The 20000-nt window shown below is 43.8% G+C and overlaps 2 protein-coding genes across 4 annotated transcripts in view; both read left to right on the plus strand.

The window, feature by feature from the left end:
- The window catches only part of LOC134100124 (high affinity cationic amino acid transporter 1-like), a 25146-nt gene extending 7492 nt beyond the window's left edge, over positions 1–17654 (plus strand). For 2 of the 3 annotated variants that reach the window (XM_062553191.1, XM_062553192.1), the window contains 11 exons: positions 1170–1934; positions 2467–2625; positions 5108–5264; positions 7591–7730; positions 9103–9325; positions 9875–10014; positions 12032–12134; positions 13085–13287; positions 13628–13782; positions 14446–14554; positions 14845–17654. In XM_062553191.1, coding sequence (XP_062409175.1) covers positions 1574–1934; positions 2467–2625; positions 5108–5264; positions 7591–7730; positions 9103–9325; positions 9875–10014; positions 12032–12134; positions 13085–13287; positions 13628–13782; positions 14446–14554; positions 14845–15029 — 1935 coding nt within the window. In that variant the 5' untranslated portion in view covers positions 1170–1573 and the 3' untranslated portion in view covers positions 15030–17654. Of the gene's footprint in view, positions 1–320; positions 396–1169; positions 1935–2466; positions 2626–5107; positions 5265–7590; positions 7731–9102; positions 9326–9874; positions 10015–12031; positions 12135–13084; positions 13288–13627; positions 13783–14445; positions 14555–14844 lie in introns of those variants that run through there. The other variant, XM_062553193.1, reaches the window with a different exon arrangement.
- Positions 17655–18449: 795 nt separating this feature from the next.
- Positions 18450–20000, plus strand: part of mtus2b (microtubule associated tumor suppressor candidate 2b) — a 59466-nt gene continuing 57915 nt past the window's right edge. The window contains exon 1 of the mRNA XM_062551946.1: positions 18450–18512. The gene's annotated coding sequence lies outside the window, so the exon portion shown is untranslated. The remainder of the gene's footprint in view (positions 18513–20000) is intronic.

Genomic DNA, 20000 nt, shown 5'->3' on the forward strand with positions numbered 1-20000 from the left:
TGTGGGTGTTGGAGTGGGTGTGTGAGAGGTCCGGCCGTTTCAGCTGCTAAGAAACGCTTGGCCCACGTGACTTGTCACTGTTTCTATTTGTGAGCCAGGGGCTCTGAATGGTGTGTATTCGCGGTCAGTGACGCACAGGCACTCGGACGTGTGCTCTTCAGGAGCGGCCCTTCACATGAACAGAAGCCACTCATCTTGGATATTACCGCAGGCCTTTTGGGATTGTTGCTCGTTCACACGTCTTTTAAGTTGTTGTGGTTGTTGTTGTTTGTGTTGTTGACGCCTCAAAGGGAAAGACTAGTCTTGGGAGATCTCTGAGTGCATTCACTACGAGGATATCCAGGAATCATTCTTTGCCTTGACAAGAGAGAAGATCCGTTTTTTATATCTTGAAGGTTAGTTCACCTAGTCCTGGTATGACTGGTCTCATCGAAGTTTACATTAAAATGTAATTTATTATAACCATTTTAATCTCTTACAAAGTTCTAGATTTTGAAAAAAAGAGAGTAAGATTTGGTTTTGATTTGTTTCTAAACTCTATTGTGCATCCTAAGGGTTTTACTTTTCACCCTTGAGTGATTGAGTATGCTGCTGAGTATATAGCAGCCATAGCTTGGCAGTGGTAATACGATCAAAATATCTTTGTAGTAGTATGATGTTATTCGTGGCCATGTTTCATCATACTGGGTATACAGTATGTGTGGCGTACTTGAGTTGGGGGTCCCTGCTCTCACCGTGGATGTAGGCCCCAGAAATTGGAGTAGGCCATCACTCTTGGTCCTGAGCCAAGTTTAATAAGGTCACAGGGTACACCCTAGTCCCATCCTGAGTATTTCCTCTTCATTATTTATTCCCCCTGTAAACTGACCCTTCCATCCACACATGCTGAGAGGAACCTTATGTGTTCATTCAGTATCCCTGTAAATGGCAGATGCTAAAAAGGGGGCCTGTCGCACTGTACTGTTGGGAGAAGGGACTGATACTCTAAATGCAGGCTCCCTCCTCCCTGTGTGTGTGTGTGTGTGTGTGCGCACGTGTGTGTGTGTGTGCGTGTGCGCTTGTGTGTGTGTGTGTGTGTACATGTGTGTGACGGTGGGACGGCTGGCTGGCGTGTGAGCTGCTTCCGTAGCAGTTAATCATGTCCCTCTTGTCCCCTCTCCCCATGCCAGGTTTGGTGAGCAGCTGAAGAGGCAACTAGTCAACTCGAGCTGCATGTGGTCTGCTGTGGTCGCTGCTGCTGCTGTGGTGACTGAGACTTAGAAGAACCCGAGAAGCTTCAGGCAGCTCTTGCCAGGTTTGGCGACCAGCTGACTTCCAACGACTGCCGTATCTACAGTTGCAGCCTTGCCCTTGCCATTGCCAAGTTTGGGGATAGGAGTGATACTTTTAAATCCTCACACGCACTGCACACACCCACTCACACACACACAGCAGTATATTCAGTTGAAGCTGCTCCCGCTTTGGTCGCTGAGCCTAGTTTTAGAAGCTTCCAGAGTTTCACCCAAAATCTCCCAGCTGAGGCGTCGACTCCCGCACCTGGACTAATTTTTTTTCCCTCGGGGGGGCAGCAGTCATGTTTCTGAAGGACATTGGGCGGCAGCTGCTGCGGGTGAAGGTGGTGGACTGCAGCGCCACCGAGTCACGGCTGGCGCGATGCCTCAACACCTTTGACCTGGTGGCGCTCGGCGTGGGCAGCACGCTGGGCGCCGGCGTCTACGTGCTCGCCGGGGCGGTGGCGCGCGAGAACGCCGGCCCCGCCATCATCCTCTCCTTCCTGATCGCCGCGCTGGCGTCCGTCATGGCCGGCCTGTGCTACGCCGAGTTTGGCGCGCGCGTGCCCAAGACGGGCTCGGCGTACCTGTACAGCTACGTGACGGTGGGCGAGCTGTGGGCCTTCATCACCGGCTGGAACCTCATCCTCTCCTACATTATTGGTAAGACACTGCGTGTGTGTTTATCAGCTGTCAGGATATTCATGTTCATACAGCTGCATTTCTGCATCTCTATAAATATTGCAATACCTGAAAGATGAGCTGCTACTGTGTTATAGATCCCAAGTTTTGTGAAATGGCGTGAGTCGCCCTCGTATGTTATTGCACTGATGAATAGAATTGAATTGAATTGGCTGTGGCGCGACTGGCTGGGGCACCTGCACCTGTCAGTGGTCCTTACCGGATCCCACCATGACGCTCTCTCCCACTCACTCCCTGTCATTCTCCATTACTCTGTCAAATTAAAGGCATAAAAAGCCCCCAAAAATATGCTTTAAAAAATTATTGAATTGAATTGAATTTGAAATACTGTTTTCGCTGCCTGACACATGATTTTTTCATCAATTAAAATGTTGCTTTGGTAGTTACAAACGTCAGTGGTTTTGTGACCGGTTCCAAAATACACAACCATACTTTTGCGTACTCAGCTGAACATGTTTAGATGACGTGACTCATGGTGTGTGTTCTTGTGCAGGGACGTCTAGTGTGGCCCGAGCCTGGAGTGCTACGTTCGATGGCCTGATCGGGAAGCACATTGAGAGCTTCTGTAGACAGCACATGGCTATGAAACTTGAAGGAGTACTAGCCGAGTATCCAGACATGTTTGCGGTCCTAATCATCCTCACGTTAACTGGTAAGGCTCCTTTCTTTATTCCACTGTATGTGTTATGTGTGTACTCGTGTCTGTGTAGTCCATTTTGACCATAAATGTCATCACTGTACAAAGCCCCTCAGACCAGTTTGTGTTCCTTAGATAGCAAGAATATTGCACTGTAACCATCAAGTTCAACCAACAATTTTTGGTTGATGATTCCCGAGACACTGAAGAGCATCACAATTTCTCGCGATGTAAAGGTTACACGTTTTGCAAAATTTGACGTCCTGAGTGACTGTCACAGTCTTTGCATGCGCACCAGATTTCATGCAGTGCGGTACATGCGCTGCTGCACTATGCTCCAACAGACTCCAACAGAGTTGGGACAGTGTGCATCAGTGTCTGTTTGTTGATTTGTGTTCGATAGAGTAGTTCGCGTTTGTCATGTCTACAGACTCATTCTTGTCTGGGCAGTGTGTAGCCGGAAGTTCCATGCACACTCTCTCACACGAATGGGCAGACACACACACACACACACACACACACACACACACATTGTGTGCTTCGTGTCGGGTCGTTTTACCATCTAGAACGGCGTGTCGTCCATTATCCCTTACTTATAGACTTGTCTTTGGAAGCACACAAGCTCTCGTGTGACCTAATTGTAGATACACACACAGGAGAAGTGTTCACTTCCGTGCGCTGTAAGGCAGGGGATTTCCCACTGTGGCCAATGCACAGTTGGCTGGGAGCAGAGTCAAACGCGCTGTACCCAGGATCCATAGCGGCCCTCCTTCATGGTGCCACATGCACTGCCAGTAGCCTGAAAGCCCAATCAGGGCAACAAAATCAAAATCAAACCAACAAAGCAACCTCTGTGTACAAAAACAGCGCCATCAACACAGCAGCCCTCGTGAGCATTTAACAGGCGTTCTCAAGCATAAGACGTAGGGGTTCTCAAGGGGTTCTCAAACGCCCCCTTCTTTCATCAGTGTTTTGTTGAATTAGGCCCACAACACCTCTAGAAGGCTCAACAGTAGTGTCTGGCATCCCAGACCCAAACCCCTTCCCTTCACAGTTATGATGGTACTCTACCAGCACATTCTTATAGCTGCCTTGCTGCTTCAGCTGTTGACTGCAGCAGCTCAAGTTGGGTAGCACCGATTCGTTTTGTTTTGTTTTGTTTTGTTTTGTTTTGTTTTGTTTGTTGTTTTATTTCATACTGACAGTTCTCACAAACTTGACAAATGGAGATTTATGTGAAAAGCTGCAGGAATTCTCCCTCAAGGCATTCCTCTTTGTTGCTGTGCCAGTTTATGATCAGATCGACACCGCTAGACAAAACGCAAGCCCTTGATTTGGGCACCAACAAACACCAACATATTTTGATGTCATCCCTCTTTGTTGCTCTGGCAGCTCATGATCCTATCAGCAATATAACTACACGATACCATACCAACACATTTGCTGTTCATTCCTCTGCTGTTGCTGTGTCCATTTATGACATAAAGCAAATCTGACCAGCAACATAACCTTCTCTAATGTGAATGCGACATAAATGTTCACTTCATTATGTAAAAACTCCCACATTTCGTAGTAATCTGCCACATTTTGTACTGCCTGAATGCAATATGTAATACATCTCTTCCCATTTTGTAGTAACTTATTAATGACATAGTGCGGTGGTTTTTACAAAATGCGGGATTTTTCATGAAACAATGGCTTTCAGCCTCATACCTACAGCCAAATTGCAGCCGTGATTATATCCTTTACCAACACCACTCCCACTCCCACTCATATCATATTGCTTAATGAAGTAATAACTAAACAAAATCGATATCTTCCTCTGGATGTTATATTGTTTAAAGGGAAGCAACTGTATTCTGAGCAAAAAAACAATGCATCACTGAAAATAATATTGTTAACAAAAACCTGCTAAAATAATTGCCACTAATTGCCAATAATTGTTGTATTAAATATATTATAACGCCTCCCTTTGCCAATAAAACAACTATTAAGCTTACTGTACTTTTGTGCATTCTCTTTTTTAGCTCTCTGCACTGGTTTTCAGTTCAGATCATGGGACTGAGATAGCCATGAGGCTTTATTTTGTGTACAGTAAACCAGTTGTGTGTTGATCTAAAGGGGCAAAAAGAGAGAAAGGTGGAGAAAGCTTCTTTTTTGACACCGTGTATCTGAGCGATTGTACACTTGTGACGGTAACACTTTACTTGATGGGTTCGTTCATAACACATTCATAACAGCTGTTCATAATTAACTGTTAATTCATAACAGTTTGTTTATTTTGACAAGTTTTCGTCGTTTTGTCTTCCACATTCATGAAAGTGTTGGTATGAATGTTGAGTCATGTTTCATGAATCAGTCATGAATGCTTCTTGTGTAGTTCATGACAGCTGTTATGAATGTGGTATGAATGAACCCGTCAAGTAAAGTGTTACCCTTGTGACCATGTGTTTGTTTGCACAGCATTGAATGTAGAGCTTTCCTGTCTGTCCCTCAGGCCTGCTTGCTTTTGGGGTCAAGGAGTCGGCCATGGTCAACAAGGTGTTCACCTGCGTCAACGTCCTGGTGCTGCTCTTCGTGATCGTGTCGGGCCTGGTCAAAGGAACCCTGAAGAACTGGGCTCTTGATCCCGCCGAGGAGCTCAACCGCACACAGTGAGCATGACTTGTTTTTTTTGTTTTTTTTGTTCACTTTGATCTGATCTGAGGTGACCTGGCTGTGCTCACTCTCCACTATTAAATATAACTAGTGCAGTGCCCACTCAAACATGCATAGCCCAATTGCATGCCTGCAGGTAGGCCTGCTTTAAACCTAGGATGATAGAGAAAAAAACATAATTCCGGGCCGGCTCAGCATTCAATAATGAATACTGAATATTAGATTATGATAAATTATGATAAATGTGCAGTGCTTACTGCTTAATGGCTGTTTTGATGCTTAATGGCTGTTTTGAGTCAAGGCTATATTTACGCTTACATTTATTCATTTAGCACTTTTCATCCAAAGGGATTTCAAACTATGTCAGTTTGGAGCAACCTTGCTAAGGGACACAACGGTGGGAGCTGGGAATTGAACTGAAGTTTTCAGGCTACTGCATGCAAGCCCAGCTCCTTAGCCACTACGCTACCACCGCCCATATAAATATTTAGCGTATTGAATAACTTGATTATAGATTAACCATTTTGTGGAATGATGCATCCTTATATGAAATTTACATCAAACAGGTTACTTCAGCTTTAACATTCAAATGATGTTATCCCACAAAATACAGCGCCCTCCACAATTATTGGCACCCCTGGTTAAGATGTGTTCTTTAGCTTCTAATAAATTCATTTATTTTCCAAATAATATAGGACCACAATGAAAAAAAGCGTAAAATCCAACCTTTAATACAAGTGCATTTATTTAGAAGGAAAAAAAATCCCACATTAAGAAATAATTATTTTTCATAAAATCACCTGTTCCACAATTATTGGCACCCCTAACAATTCCTAGGAAATAAATGTAATTAAAGTATTTCTGTCATTTCTGTCATTTCTACAGTAGTTTACAAAGTCAATCAGAGTATGTAGGAACATTTAATTAGTAATTCTTAACATCCTGTTTCCCTGGGCTATCAATATGACGTGACACAGAGGCCATTTCTCTTCAACATGGGAAAGACAAAGGAACACACTGTTCAAGTAAGGCAGATGTGTGTCGACCTTCACAAGTAAGGCAATGGCTATAAGAAAATAGCCACTCGCACACCTGCCCATATCTATGGTCAGAGGAATCGTTAAGAAGTTTAAAACAACTAGAACAGTGGTAAACAAGCCTGGAAGAGGACGCAAGTTTATTTTGCCACCACGCACAGTGAGGAGGATGGTAAGAGAAATAAAAAAATCTCCAAAACTCACTGTTACAGAATTGCATCAAATGGTTGCATCTTGGGGTCACAAAGTCTCCAAAACAACCATCAGGCGCGATCTACATGCCAACAAGTTGTTTGGGAGGCATGCAGGGAAAAAAACCTTTCTCACTCAAAATCATAAGCACAAACGTCTGGAGCGGTACTGGGCCTTCAACTGGGGCCGTGTGCTTTGGTCAGATGAGACAAAGTTAGAGCTTTTTGGCAACAAACACTCTAAGTGGGTCTGGCGTAGCAAAAAGATGAGTATGCAGAACAGCACCCCATGCCCACTGTGAAGTATGGGGGAGGATCGGTGATGCTGTGGGCCTGTTTCTCTTCCAAAGGGCCTGGGAACCTTGTTAGGGTGCATGGCATCATGAATGCTTTGAAATACCAGGACATTTTAAATCAAAATCTGGTGGCCTCTGCCCGAAAGCTGAAGATGGATCGTCACTGGGTCTTTCAGCAAGATAATGACCCTAAACATAAGTCTACACAGAAATGGTTCACCAGACACCGTATCAAGCTCCTATCATGGCCATCTCAGTTCCCAGACCTCAACCCCATTGAAAACCTGTGGGGTGAGTTGAAGAGGAGAGTGCAGAGGAGAGAACCCAGGTCGTTGGCTGATTTGGAGATTTTGTGCAAAGAGGAATGGTCGAAAATCCCTCTTTCTGTTTTCTCTAATCTTGTGAAACATTATAAAACAAGATTAGGTGCTGTTTTATTAGCAAAAGGGGGTTGTACAAAGCATTAACATCAGGGGTGCCAATAATTGTGGCACACATGATTTGATGTAAAATAATTATTTCTTAATGTGGGATTTTTTTCCTTCTAAATAAATGCACTTGTATTAAAGGTTGGATTTTATGCTTTTTTTCATTGTGGTCCTATATTATTTGGGGAAAAAAATGAATTTATTAGAAGCTAAAGAACACATCTTAACCAGGGGTGCCAATAATTGTGGAGGGCGCTGTAGATGTGCACAGTCACTCACCATTTTCATACATAGACTTTACTAAACATACGGTTACCGTGTGTGTGTGTGTGTGTGTGTGTCCGTGTGATCACCTTTTCCTATTGTCCAGCATCAACACGACATGGACGCCACCGACGGCAGCAGAAGTGGGCGCTGGAGGCTTCATGCCATTTGGAGTCAATGGAGTTCTCTCTGGCGCTGCCACCTGCTTCTACGCGTTTGTGGGCTTCGACTGCATCGCCACCACAGGTGAGCTCACCACTCCTTCACATAATGGGTCATGATGACCAAGGGAGCCACGCTGAAAACATATCATTTTAGCCAAAAGCAAGAAGTAAATTATGTGTTGGGGAAAAGTCAGCACAATAGAGGCAAACTCAAGAATGGAGTGCACGTCAACATGTGAACATACAGAAAGATAAAGGTGAACTCATGGCTCCATTACACCTTCATGATTGTTGTGTATGCAAACTTCACTGGATCACAATGTTCTTTATTGCTTTTTCTTCAGATGGTACAGTACTTAAAGTCTCTTTAATAGAATTAAACTAGTACTCTTATTATGATGGATTACTTGTTGTAAATACATACACTGTAGGTGTGTATCCTTTGAAAGTACCCTTAGGCAGGGATCACACTGACCAGCAGCACGTTCCCTATTGTTTTCTATGGTTTGGCAGCAGAACGGTTGCAGTGCTAGCGTAATGCTAGTGTTGATACAAGCTGAGCGTTGAACTTGTTTCAACTTTCGAAGCATAACATGAGCGTATTCAGTTGTCAGTTTAGGCAGAATTGTTGTTACTTAGGAACAAGAGAGAACTTATTATCGTCTGGGTGTTGCGTTACACACTACCACTTCGTTATTTCCTTTCTATGTATCCAAACGTTTAGGTTTTCAGTAACTGACACTGACTCAAATTATGTCATACTGATATCGTCATCCATCCCTACAAGACATACAATGTACATGAATACAATATATTCGTACTGTTTTTCTATGTCATTGTTGAGTGTTGTACTTGAGAGCAAAGATTAACCGAAGTCAAATTCCTTGTTTGTTTACACAAACCTGGTCAATAAAGCTGATTCTGATTCTGATTCTGAATGTATGTTGTTTTAACAGTATTACCGGTTTTACTTACCTTGCCATTTGTGGTGCTAGAGCAGGCAGATTTAGGGTAAGATTTCTGGTGTTAGTTCCGTGGTTGGCCATGCGTCAGACTTTTTCACACTTGTGGTCCAGTGCCCTAGTTCTGGAAGGTTTCCGTAAACACCACTTCAAGGTGACATTGGCATGAGACATATGCTGGCTGAAAACTGAAGTGACGTGTGTGTGTGTGTGTGTGTGTGTGTGTGTGTGTGTGTGTGTGTGTGTGTGTGTGTGTGTGTGTGTGTGTGTGTGTGTGTGTGTGTGTGTGTGTGTGTGTGTGTGTGTGTGTGTGTGTGTGTGTGTGTGCGTGCGCGTGTGTGTGTGTGTGTGTGTGAGTGAGTGTATGACTAACATGTACTGTATGTCTGTATGAGTGTTTGTGATTCTATTCTGTTTCATTCATATCTCTATGTGTATGCTTGCATGTTTGTGTGTGTGTGTGTGTGTGTGTGTGTGTGTGTGTGTGTTCAGGAGAGGAGGTGAAAAACCCACAGCGTGCCATCCCTATCGGCATCGTGGCCTCCCTGCTCATCTGCTTCTTCGCCTACTTCGGCGTGTCCGCCGCCCTCACCATGATGATGCCCTACTACCTGCTGGACAAGAACAGCCCTCTGCCCGCGGCCTTCACCTACGTGGAGTGGGGCGGTGCCACGTACGCAGTCGCCGTAGGGTCACTGTGTGCCCTTTCCACCAGGTAAGGAACCCCAGAGGCCAGAAGCTACCAGTAGTTCTGGTATTTGCTCACTCTTACTTTAATGTCATAGACTTTGAACTGTGCCGCTGGCTTTAGTCAATGGGTGTGTGCATGTGTTGGCATGATTAAGCACATGCTATTTTCCACCCTTTCTACATTACCATACAATGCTAATGAGATGTTCGATACAAATGAGTTCATGTATTTTATTTAATTTAGACTATTTATGATTTGAATGTGTGCCTTGTGTTTGAGTACTACTGCATGAACCCCTTGAGTCTTACTGCAAGTAACTAAGCTATAACGCATTAGGAATGTAACCCAACTTGCCTTCTCTCTCTTTCTCTCTCTCTCTCTCTCCCTTCTCTCTTCTCTCTCTCCCTCTCCTTCTCCTTCTCCCTCTCTCTGTCTCTCTCTCTCCCTCTCTCTCTTCTCTCTCTCTCCCTCTCTCTCTTCTCTCTCTCTCTCTCTCTCTCTCTCTCTCTCTCTCTCTCTCTGTCTCTCTCTCTCTCTCTGTCTCTGACTCACCTCTCCCTCTCTCCGCTCCAGTCTCCTAGGGTCCATGTTTCCAATGCCCCGTGTGATCTGGGCCATGGCAGAGGATGGGTTGCTCTTTAAGTTCTTGGCTAAAATCAGCCCTAAATCCCAAACCCCTGTAATCGCTACGCTAACATCTGGAGTCGTGGCAGGTGACAAGGCCGCTTTCTCACTTTAACATTTTAACCTCCTCCTTTAAATCCAACAGGAAACCCCCCCTCCCACCCCAAGATTGTTTCCAGTGTGCTTTACGCTAGATTCAAATCGAGATTAGAAGGAGTGTCTTTCGTCCAAATAACCACAAACCCCCCCACTCATACGCCCTGAATGAGCAGTTGCCCACCAGAGAGCATGCCGTGTGTTCAGAGAGCTGCAGGCTTCAAGCATAGTGACTCAGCAAGAACGAGAATGTGCACAGTCATATCCATTCTCGCCCCAGGCTTAGCTTCCTTTTTTTGAGACCTATGCTCAAACGCTTGCAGCTTTTTGTATGTCCGTAACAGACGTGGCGGCAGGTCGTGACACCCTGGATGCTAAGTCTTCCTCATCCTCCTCTTCCTCGTCTTCCTCCACCCCTTTCCCTTGTGCCTAGTCTCCTGGGCTCCATGTTCCCATTGCCGCGCATTATCTACGCGATGGCGAATGACGGCCTGCTCTTCTCGTTTCTGTCGGGCGTCAGCGAGAGAAAGTCGCCCATCGCCGCCACCGCGGCGGCAGGGGTCATGTCCGGTAAGCATGGAAGGAGAGGAGAGGTGGACGAGAGGAGAGGAGAGGTGGACGAGAGGAGAGGAGAGGAGCACATTAAGCGTTAATGGAGAGATAAATGCATTGAGAGAGAGAGAGAAATGTCCGCCGAGAAATAATGAGAGTGAGAGAGTAACGGAAGTTTTTGCACCATCACAGATCACATCTGTGTCACTGGCAGGTCAACCATTGTCAGCCCAGACCACAGATGGGAGAGATAGGTGCTGACCTTGTTACAGGCCGGCTTCCATGGCCAGGTCCCTGTCTGACTCCAAACAGTACTGAGTCTACAGATAGATCTGATCCTGAATCAGTGACCATCCAGACGCCACTACCCTTAGACGAGACAGGCATGTCCGCTCACCAGGGGCCTCGAGGCTACCTGAAGGAAGAGGGGATGAAAAGAGAGAGAGAAAAAAGGAGAGAGAGAGTGACTGTTTTATCTACAGTATATCTGTCACCATCACTGTCTATGTAAGAGATCTTAAGACCAGTTAAGCTTGCACACCATCAGCCTATTAAACTGCCTTAGAAGCTGGTCCATGATGATCAGCAGCATTCTAAGCATTCTGTGGTGTTCTGGAGTTTTATGGTTTTAAGGGTGCGGACCTGAAGGTTCCTTTTGTATAAAACCTGTCTGTAATCTGGCCCTGTGAGTTTGAGGATGGTGTTTCGACCCAGGGTGATTATGGGAAAATGAGTCCCAGAGCAGGACCCCGACACAGAGCAGAGTGGGTTTGCTTCATCCTGAAGGGACTTATTTTTTTCGATAATGACCAGTGGGCATTGGCAATACATTATCCCTTACATAGCAGTCATTATCCTTTGTAGCGGACATTGTATAGTATAGTTTTAACAAACCTCCAAACGTTCGGTAAGGCCCATACATGTGAACGGAACTTTCTGCAGCTCTCTGTAGAGCCGTGTAATAAAATACTTCATTTCAGCGTCCGCCAGTTGGGTAATCAGATTAGTAGAGTAGTAGAAAAACATTTACAGCGCAGTGTGAGAGCGACCACAAAGTACAAACTGCAGTTTCCTACGGAATCTTTGATAATGCAATCACTGTTTGTGTGCTGCTGACATCTCATGCCCTGCCAAGATATGGAAGTTTGGTGTTCCATTCGCAAACAGCAACAGACGAATTCATGTTTACTTTGTGTAATTTATTGTATTATGATGTAAGAGAACAACCAACAGAATGATAAATACACATTTGAACGTGTACAATTTGTACTCAGTTGAATTGTTCGTTAATTTATATTTCAGAGCTGTACGTATGCACTCAAGCTTACTGAAATTTAAATGATAGTTTATCATTTTATCTGTTCTTAATTGTTTTGTGCCTCAAGTGCAGCAGCCTTCTTTGTTAGAGCGTACTTGTTGCATGCTTATTTTGAAGGCTGTATTTCTCTCCGACTGCAGCGGTCATGGCTTTCCTGTTTGACCTGAAGGACCTGGTCGACCTCATGTCCATTGGCACTCTGTTGGCATACACGCTGGTGGCAGCCTGCGTCCTGGTGCTTAGGTATGTTAGCCAAAACTAAAAGTCAACATCTACCGGTAATCACCTCTTTTAGACAAAGGTTGTTGTTGTTTGCGTCCTAAAATGTGTTAACTTCTTTATTTTATTCGGGTGCTATTTGGTGTCAAAAGAAAAGTCTCAAAATATAAAAATAAAAATGTCTTCGTTGAATGGATATGTCCTGAATGAATAGATTAAAAATGCCCATGCTTAGCTTCCGAGCTACGTCTCTTTCTTTCTTTCGTTCTTTATTTTTTTCTCATTTACTTTCACTCTCTGGCAGCAGACTACTACACATGTGTACTGAGATGTAAAATCACGTGTTTAAGTAAGCACACATTTTGGAAGGAGCCGCCCATGCAGCGTCAGCCCAAATGTTCACTATTTGTTTAGCATCACTGCTGCATTTAATAAACAACAACACAGCTTCTCTCAGGGCACTCAAACCATTTTCCCCATCGTTGATCCTGCCTTCAAGTTCTAGTGGGAAAGTTTGTTGAGTCAAGATGTGTGAATTGCATTATGTTACTTTTATACATAATGTTATATTATTTCTCGGGGGTTGATTGCTTTGCTCAGCCACAAAATGGTGGAAGCTTCTGGAATTGAACTAATCACCCACTGGTGTTTCCATTTGGATGGCCTGGTCCCTAACCACTAGGCCTCCCATCACCACCACCATCTATCTATCTATCTATCTATCTATCTATCTATCTACCTACCTACCTACCTACCTACCTACCTACGTACCTACCTACCTACCTACCTACCTACCTACCTACCTACCTACCTACCTACGTACCTACCTACCTACCTACCTACCTACCTACAGGGGGAAATTCAAGGTCCCAGTAGCTTTAAGACACTAGACACAACATACACTCTAACGTAAACAGGATGATCAGTGAGGAGAACTGTCTTAACCGTGTCTCTCCTCTCCGTTCCCCCTGCAGGTATCAGCCGCAGCAGCCCAGCTCGGTCCTGCCCTACCAGGCCACCTCCCAGGAGGAGGCAGAGGCCGAGAACGAGGCCATGATGGAGAGCAACTTCATGCCCCCACAGGAGGACTTCTCGGTGCGGAACGTTCTCTTCCCGAAGAACACGGAACCGTCTCGCCTCTCCGGCTCAGTGGTTAACATCTGCGCCGGTATTCTAGGTTAGACACTGTTTATGAATATCTCCCTTACTCGCAATACATTCTCCCTTTCTGTCACACACACACATTCTTTCTCTCTCTCTCTCTCTCACACACACACACACACACACACACACACTCTTGAACACACACAACCTCTCTCTCTGTCTCATACATACACACACACACACACACACATACAAAAGAGACTCTCTCCCCTCTCTCTCTCTATCTCTCTCTCACTGTCTGCTATACATTCACACACACACACACACACACACACTCTCTCTCACCTTCCACCTCTACACAGACCATCAGGCCCTCCTCCCCTAACCGCTGTCCTCTTCCCCCCCCCGTGTAGGGCTGCTGGTGTGTGTGTTCTGTGTGATCGCCGCTCAGGACACGCTGCTGGCCCCCTGGTCCCTGCTGCTCCTCAGCATCCTAGCAGTGGCCTGTCTGCTCATCACCGTGGTGGTCGGAAGGCAGCCGCAGAGCAAAACCAAGCTCTCTTTTAAGGTTTGTATGTGTTTGATTAAAAAATACCATTAAAAACCCCAGCATTAGAAAAGACATTTATACACACACACACACACACACACACACACACACACACACATACATATATACATACATGCAGTATATCTAATTTAATGAAGTCAATATCATTGCATTTTGTAGTGCACTGTGTTGTCACCGTACTGTATTTTGACAGTGAGGTTCAAGACTGCAGCCACCACATTAAGAGTGTCAGTGCTGCCAGTAGACACTACACCACTGAAGGAGATGTTTTTTTTGTCATGACCTCCTAGTATGTACGTAATACAAGGGTGGCAGCGCGTTAGATAGCCACCTTAGACAGAAACCACAGCTCAAAACAGTCAAGCAAACTGTCTCAGAGCTGATAGAGAACACCTGCTCGTCAGGACTAAACACCACATAACTCTTGGGTCAGGTCAAGTGAACGCCTCTGCTCAGCCACAGCCTGTGTTAGCTAGCAAGGCTAAAGGCGTTATCAGGAAAAGCCTGGTTGATAAGAGGGATCTTGTTTGACCCTCGCTGTTTCGAGTAGACTCCCTCTCACACTCTAGATAGCACTGAAGGCTGACTTTGTGTGTGTGTGTGTGTGTGTGTGTGTGTGTGTGTGTGTGTGTGTGTGTGTGTCGTTATCTCCTTGGGCAGGTGCCTCTGCTGCCTGTCCTGCCTGTGGTCAGCATGTTCATCAACCTTTACCTCATGATGCAGCTGGACCGGGGCACGTGGGTGAGATTCCTCATCTGGATGGTCATAGGTGAGTTGTGGGATGTGGGGCAAGGGAGAATGGAAAACGGCAAGAAATAAGGAAAATAAGAAAAAATAAGGATTTTAAATTTGACCGAGAATCAAATAAATACGTGCGGGTTGAACACACACCGACCTGTCTTAGGTCATCTGTTCTATATTGTGTTTGTATTTTTAGTATTAGCTTAAATGTTTAACTTAAATTTTAGTTGTTTCTTTTCTTTAATCACATCATGTTCAGGAGAGTCGTTTGTAGTCATCCTCTGATTCTAGAACCCTCTCTCCCCCTCTCCTCCCCAGGGTTCTGTATTTACTTTGGCTATGGCATTTGGAACAGCACAGAGGCTGCTCTGGCAAAGTCCAACATCACATCCAACGACATCACAAGCTTCAAGGACCTGATGAATGGGCATGCCATGGCTCCCGAGAAGGAGGGCCTATTCTGTAATGGCGACACTCCAGGGGATGAAGATAGCGATCCTTAAATGCTTCAGGTTGCAGTGTTTCATTATCCCCGTCGGACTGGTATGTTAGGTAAACCTGATTCAAGTGCAGGATCCTCACATGATCGGCCAGGTTAACCCGCACCATCATGCCAAGACAACCTTTTTAGCTTTTACTTTCCATTCTCTGGTAAACACACACTCAATGTCAGACCAATTGGAATTCACACTTATCAGATCAATTACGGAAACTCAAAAAAGGGACATTGGTCAAGTAACCCTTCATCACAGTCTCTCCTGCTGGGAATGGACATTCTTATTGTCATCGAAGCTGAAATGATCTCAGGTTTCAGAGGGGGGTCAGCCTAGCGCTCTCCAGCACAGTACAGATTCACACGCTGGGACTTCAGCAGATCGTCTAAGTATAACTCCCCTGTGAGACAACACAAGCCTGACCAGCATTGTAGAACCAACGGGTGCACAGTTGAAATGCACCTATTTCAGGGACAGCTGCTGCTCTAGAATAGGTATAATGATTAGCATAGTTATAGCATAGTCCTGTAGAATGAAATTGAAATACATGCCATTTTAACGGTAACATTTGTGTTACATGTCATTTATATACAAATGTTGTCACAATTAAAGATGCCCGTCCCTTCCTAGATGCATACACCTTCTCCACCCTTTGAGGTTAGTCAGAATGTTTGGCTTTTACTAAGCCAAAGTGACTAGGTACAGATCATTCAAGCACAACGTTGCCCCCTAATGGTCCTTACGGTGTACAACACAGAAAAGTGAACATTCTGAGCATCCAGTGTATTTTATAAAGTTTCAGAATTGTTGCCTGCAATGGACCTGCTTTACTGTCCTGTCCACTTTTAGTCAACACAGACCATCGTAGAGAACATTTGTTTTTCATTGTGGTTGTAAAAATGGTTGTTGTTACTTCACTGTGATGAGATTGTTACGAATGTTACTTTCAAGTATGTATTGAGTATTTCAACAACCGGGTGAAAATGTGTGAAAATGTGTACAAAACATTTTACACTGGTTGGTTCAGGCCAAGGATGTAACCAAGATACATACTTCCTTTTTACTTGCAGAAAAGAAATCATATTTGTATGATGTTATACACTTGTAGGTACAAACTGAAGTTGGAGTACTATTTGACAACTGTTACTTTGTTCTTGGAAGTATGCGTCTTGAAAAATAGTCATGTTCTTTGGTTTGTAATGGTTTTACCTTTACCATTTTGAAATGCACAAATGGAACTCTTTGTCACATGTTGTAGCAGTATTTCCATGTGTGTCCATCCCTTGAGAACAACAGTAACATACCCAGGTGAAGCAGATATGTTTTTGTTATGATTTTACCTAAGAGATTGTATTTTTTTCTGAACAGTGCCTCTACAAATCTTCCCAACTATTCGATTCCATGAATTGAAGAATTCTAGTGCAAAAGCCATATCCTGCATGCATTACGGGAATGTACTAAGATAAAGGGATGTCATTATTGTCATTAATGCACAATGGAGAACTGAAATGAATGGATTAATGTGTATAAAGATATATATGCCTGTGTATATCACCTAAATTATTTTTGATTTATTTCTAAGTTTGTATTATGTTGTTCAGCTGGGTTGAAAGCCAGCCAGCCATTCAGTCTGAGAGCTTGGACTTGAACAATATTGTCTGGTACCGTGCAGAAAAACCTTGACCGCCGATACATAGATACTACTGTGATTCAGCTGCTAGTCTTCACAGAGTTCTCAATAAAGGCCAGCTGTTTTTGTGTCAAGGTCAGTGGCATTTTGTGATACCCCGTTAACACCGTTAAAACTCTCTCTCGATAGTTCCCGATGCGAATGTACATATCATTTTTTTTATGCGTCTGTGCCTGACCTTTGCACTAATGGTGAACTAATGGTGATTTGTGTGGTCAATCTATCTGGACACAGTTTTTCTGCTGTTTGATCGGCTGTTGCCTAACTGTGCCTTCATTTTATTTGAGCTTGTGATGATTTGATTTTTTTTTTCTCCCTTTCTTACACTTTGCTCTACAAGAGTTGAGTCTTTGCCTGGCAAAGGGTTGTATTTCTCAGTCAGTTGCTTACTAGCATATGAAAGCTTTTTTCTTCTGAAACGATGTTACACTGGGACTGTAGGGTCAAAAAGAAAGAGAGAATGCAGTGTGTGTGTGTGTGTGTGTGTGTGTGTGTGTGTGTGTGTGTGTGTGTGTGTGTGTGTGTGTGTGTGTGTGTGTGTGTGTGTGTGTGTGTGTGTGTGTGTGTGTGTGTGTGTGAGTGAGAGAGAGAGAGTTTGTGTGTGAGTGTGCATGTGCGCATGCATGTGTATGTATGTGTAACTTGTAAATCTCTGTATATAGTGCAAAAAGGCTGTTAATTATGTGACCCTGTTCAAACAAAATCTAAATTTATTGAGACAATCTTTGTCAACGTGAGTTAGCACAGTTGTCTTTCTTTTGGGCTTTATCATTCTGTGATCAACACATGCCAAAGATTATTATTAGATGCCCCCTTGAATATTTGTTCCCCATGTATTGTTTTTCAAATTTGGACCATTTAAGTCGTCATGTTGTGTCATGCATTTGCAATAACTGTTTACTGTTGTTATTTACTGCTGTAAATAAATAAGTATCTTATGAAGATTTTTGTTTGTTTGGGTTTTTTTATGCCTGAAGAGGAAATCAGGGTAATGGCACACTAACCCAATCCTAATGGAGGTGTGGTAGCTTGCTTAACACTAGATGGCGATGTTTCTCAGTACTGACATTCTTTTACTGTAAGTACATTGGGGGTTAGAGTTAGAGATAGAATTTGAGTTTGTTTCCTGGTGCAACTATGGTCATCCACAGCTTATTGTATTATTTAAGATAATTAGTACATTCTGAGAACTTACAAATTGACATTGAAATTGCTGTCTTACTTGCAAGTAGTCACACCATCAGGTAAAAAACAACTGTAGATTAAGTTAGTAGGGAAATGTGATGAAAGTCATAGCCTACTGTGTATCATTATCATTGATAGTTTCCAAGACACCTAAACTAGATCATTCCTCAATTGATAGTACCAAACAGATTAAAACAAATGCAATGCAATATTAACCTGTCTGATTAGTGTCCTCGCACATCTGTTTGTCAGTGCATAGCACATTCAACAGAGTTCTACTGCAGTGTATGCCCTGATAATTAAATCACTTGCACATTTGAAATGTAGCTGCGTTCTGTGCCACAGCTAGAGCGTGGTAATCCAGCACACGTGCACACTGTGTGTAGGCTACAAACCTCAGAACTACCTGAGCGAGGCGCTCGAGGCACACTGTAATATGGCCGTTTGAAGGCTCCCCCTGTTTACCATCCTATAGGTTCTCATTCCACCTCCTCTCCTCTTCAGCCTCTCCCTCCCCGTCTTCTCGTGATGCTGCCCTTCTGTCTTGGTACCATTCGCACAGGAGATTGAAAGTGGACGCGGAGCTTTTACCACACCGACATTGTTTACTTGAGCTGGTAGGTCACACCTTTGTCATAACGCATTCATTCTAAAAGGTGCTCAAATGTCAGTATTATTTTTAAATCTAAGGCCTGTGGTATATGCTTTTCTGCGAGCCGATACGTTTGAGAAAACAACAGACAATCTCACATTCGTGCAGGCAAGATAAACTGTGGTTGATGCGCATCGCCTCCTTTCAGCTTAGATTTGTGGAACGTGCATGTTTTTTTTGTTGTTTTTTTTAATATAGTGACGCATCGCAGGTGAAATGTGATCTGCCCACCTTGTGCTAATAGCTTTTGATTATAATAGGGATCTTACGTTTAAAATGTCGATTCAACGATAAGCCCCTGGCGTTGTTGTTTTTGTAGATATTAAGCTTATTTGGTACATTTTCACGTCTGTTTATCGTTATTTTTGCCTTTTTACCTGTGACACCCATGATTGGCAATCATGCGTGCATGCGCGCGCGTGAGTGTGTTTGTGTGGAGAAGCTGCATGTTGTCCATGCCACTGAAGCTGTCAGTTCTCAGTATGGTGAAGAACACGTTAGCTACGTCGAGGGGATGTTCACTGGCGTCCTAGTCAGAGGCTAATTTGGTCCATGCCAAAGGTAAGGTTACCCATACCAACCCGAAATCTCATGCGATGCGTGATGGAGATGTAGGTTTAGCCGAACTATTGCTCGGTATTACTACGTGCTTGAGAGGTTACACCGACATGTATATGGTATCAGTTCGGGGACAGTTTCTGTGTGGTTCAGAGGACTAGATTTTTTTAAATGGGAAATTCAGTATTCTAAAGTTAGTAGTTTTTGAAGTATTATTTTAGTTAGCAGAAGTAGTTCCTCCTTCTAAACTTTAGCATCATGCCATGATAACAGCTTTTCTCTGACTAAATCTTACATCAGTCTACACTCAATTTAACAGTTAATGAATAATTGTAACCTCTCTCAAAGAGTTACTGTGGATTTTTCGGTTATACCTAGATACACATTTATTTTCATCACCCTCTTCTCCAAAAGCATTATTCACATACCCCCCATCTTTCTCTCTCTCCCTCTCTCCTTCCCTCCCTCCCTCTCTCTCTCTCTCTCTCTCTCTCTCTCTCTCTCTCTCTCTCTCTCTCTCTGTGGCAAATGATGCCCTTTTATCTAATTACTGAAAGAAGCAGTGATAATAGGCCCATTTTCATAATCGCTTCTCTGTATTAATAGATGCTGAGACTCCTTTGTGGGAAATGGATTTGCCAAGGCAATGGCGCGGTTATAAGAGTGCATAGAAAGGTGGACTTGATGTTCTCAAAGTTGTGTAACAGCTCATTTGCTGAAATATTTGTTGTTGTTCACGATGGCAATGTTGCTTTTTGGGGATGATGGCTGTTGTCTGTTTTGTACTGCAGTAAACCACCAGTCTATTTTGAGTATGATGACGATACAATTATAAATGTTGATAAGACATTTTTACAAGTACAGGGGAAAGACCGGGGTATATTTGATACATTTT

This window comes from Sardina pilchardus, chromosome 13 (assembly GCF_963854185.1).
Source record: "Sardina pilchardus chromosome 13, fSarPil1.1, whole genome shotgun sequence".
Taxonomy (NCBI): Eukaryota; Metazoa; Chordata; class Actinopteri; order Clupeiformes; family Clupeidae; genus Sardina; species Sardina pilchardus.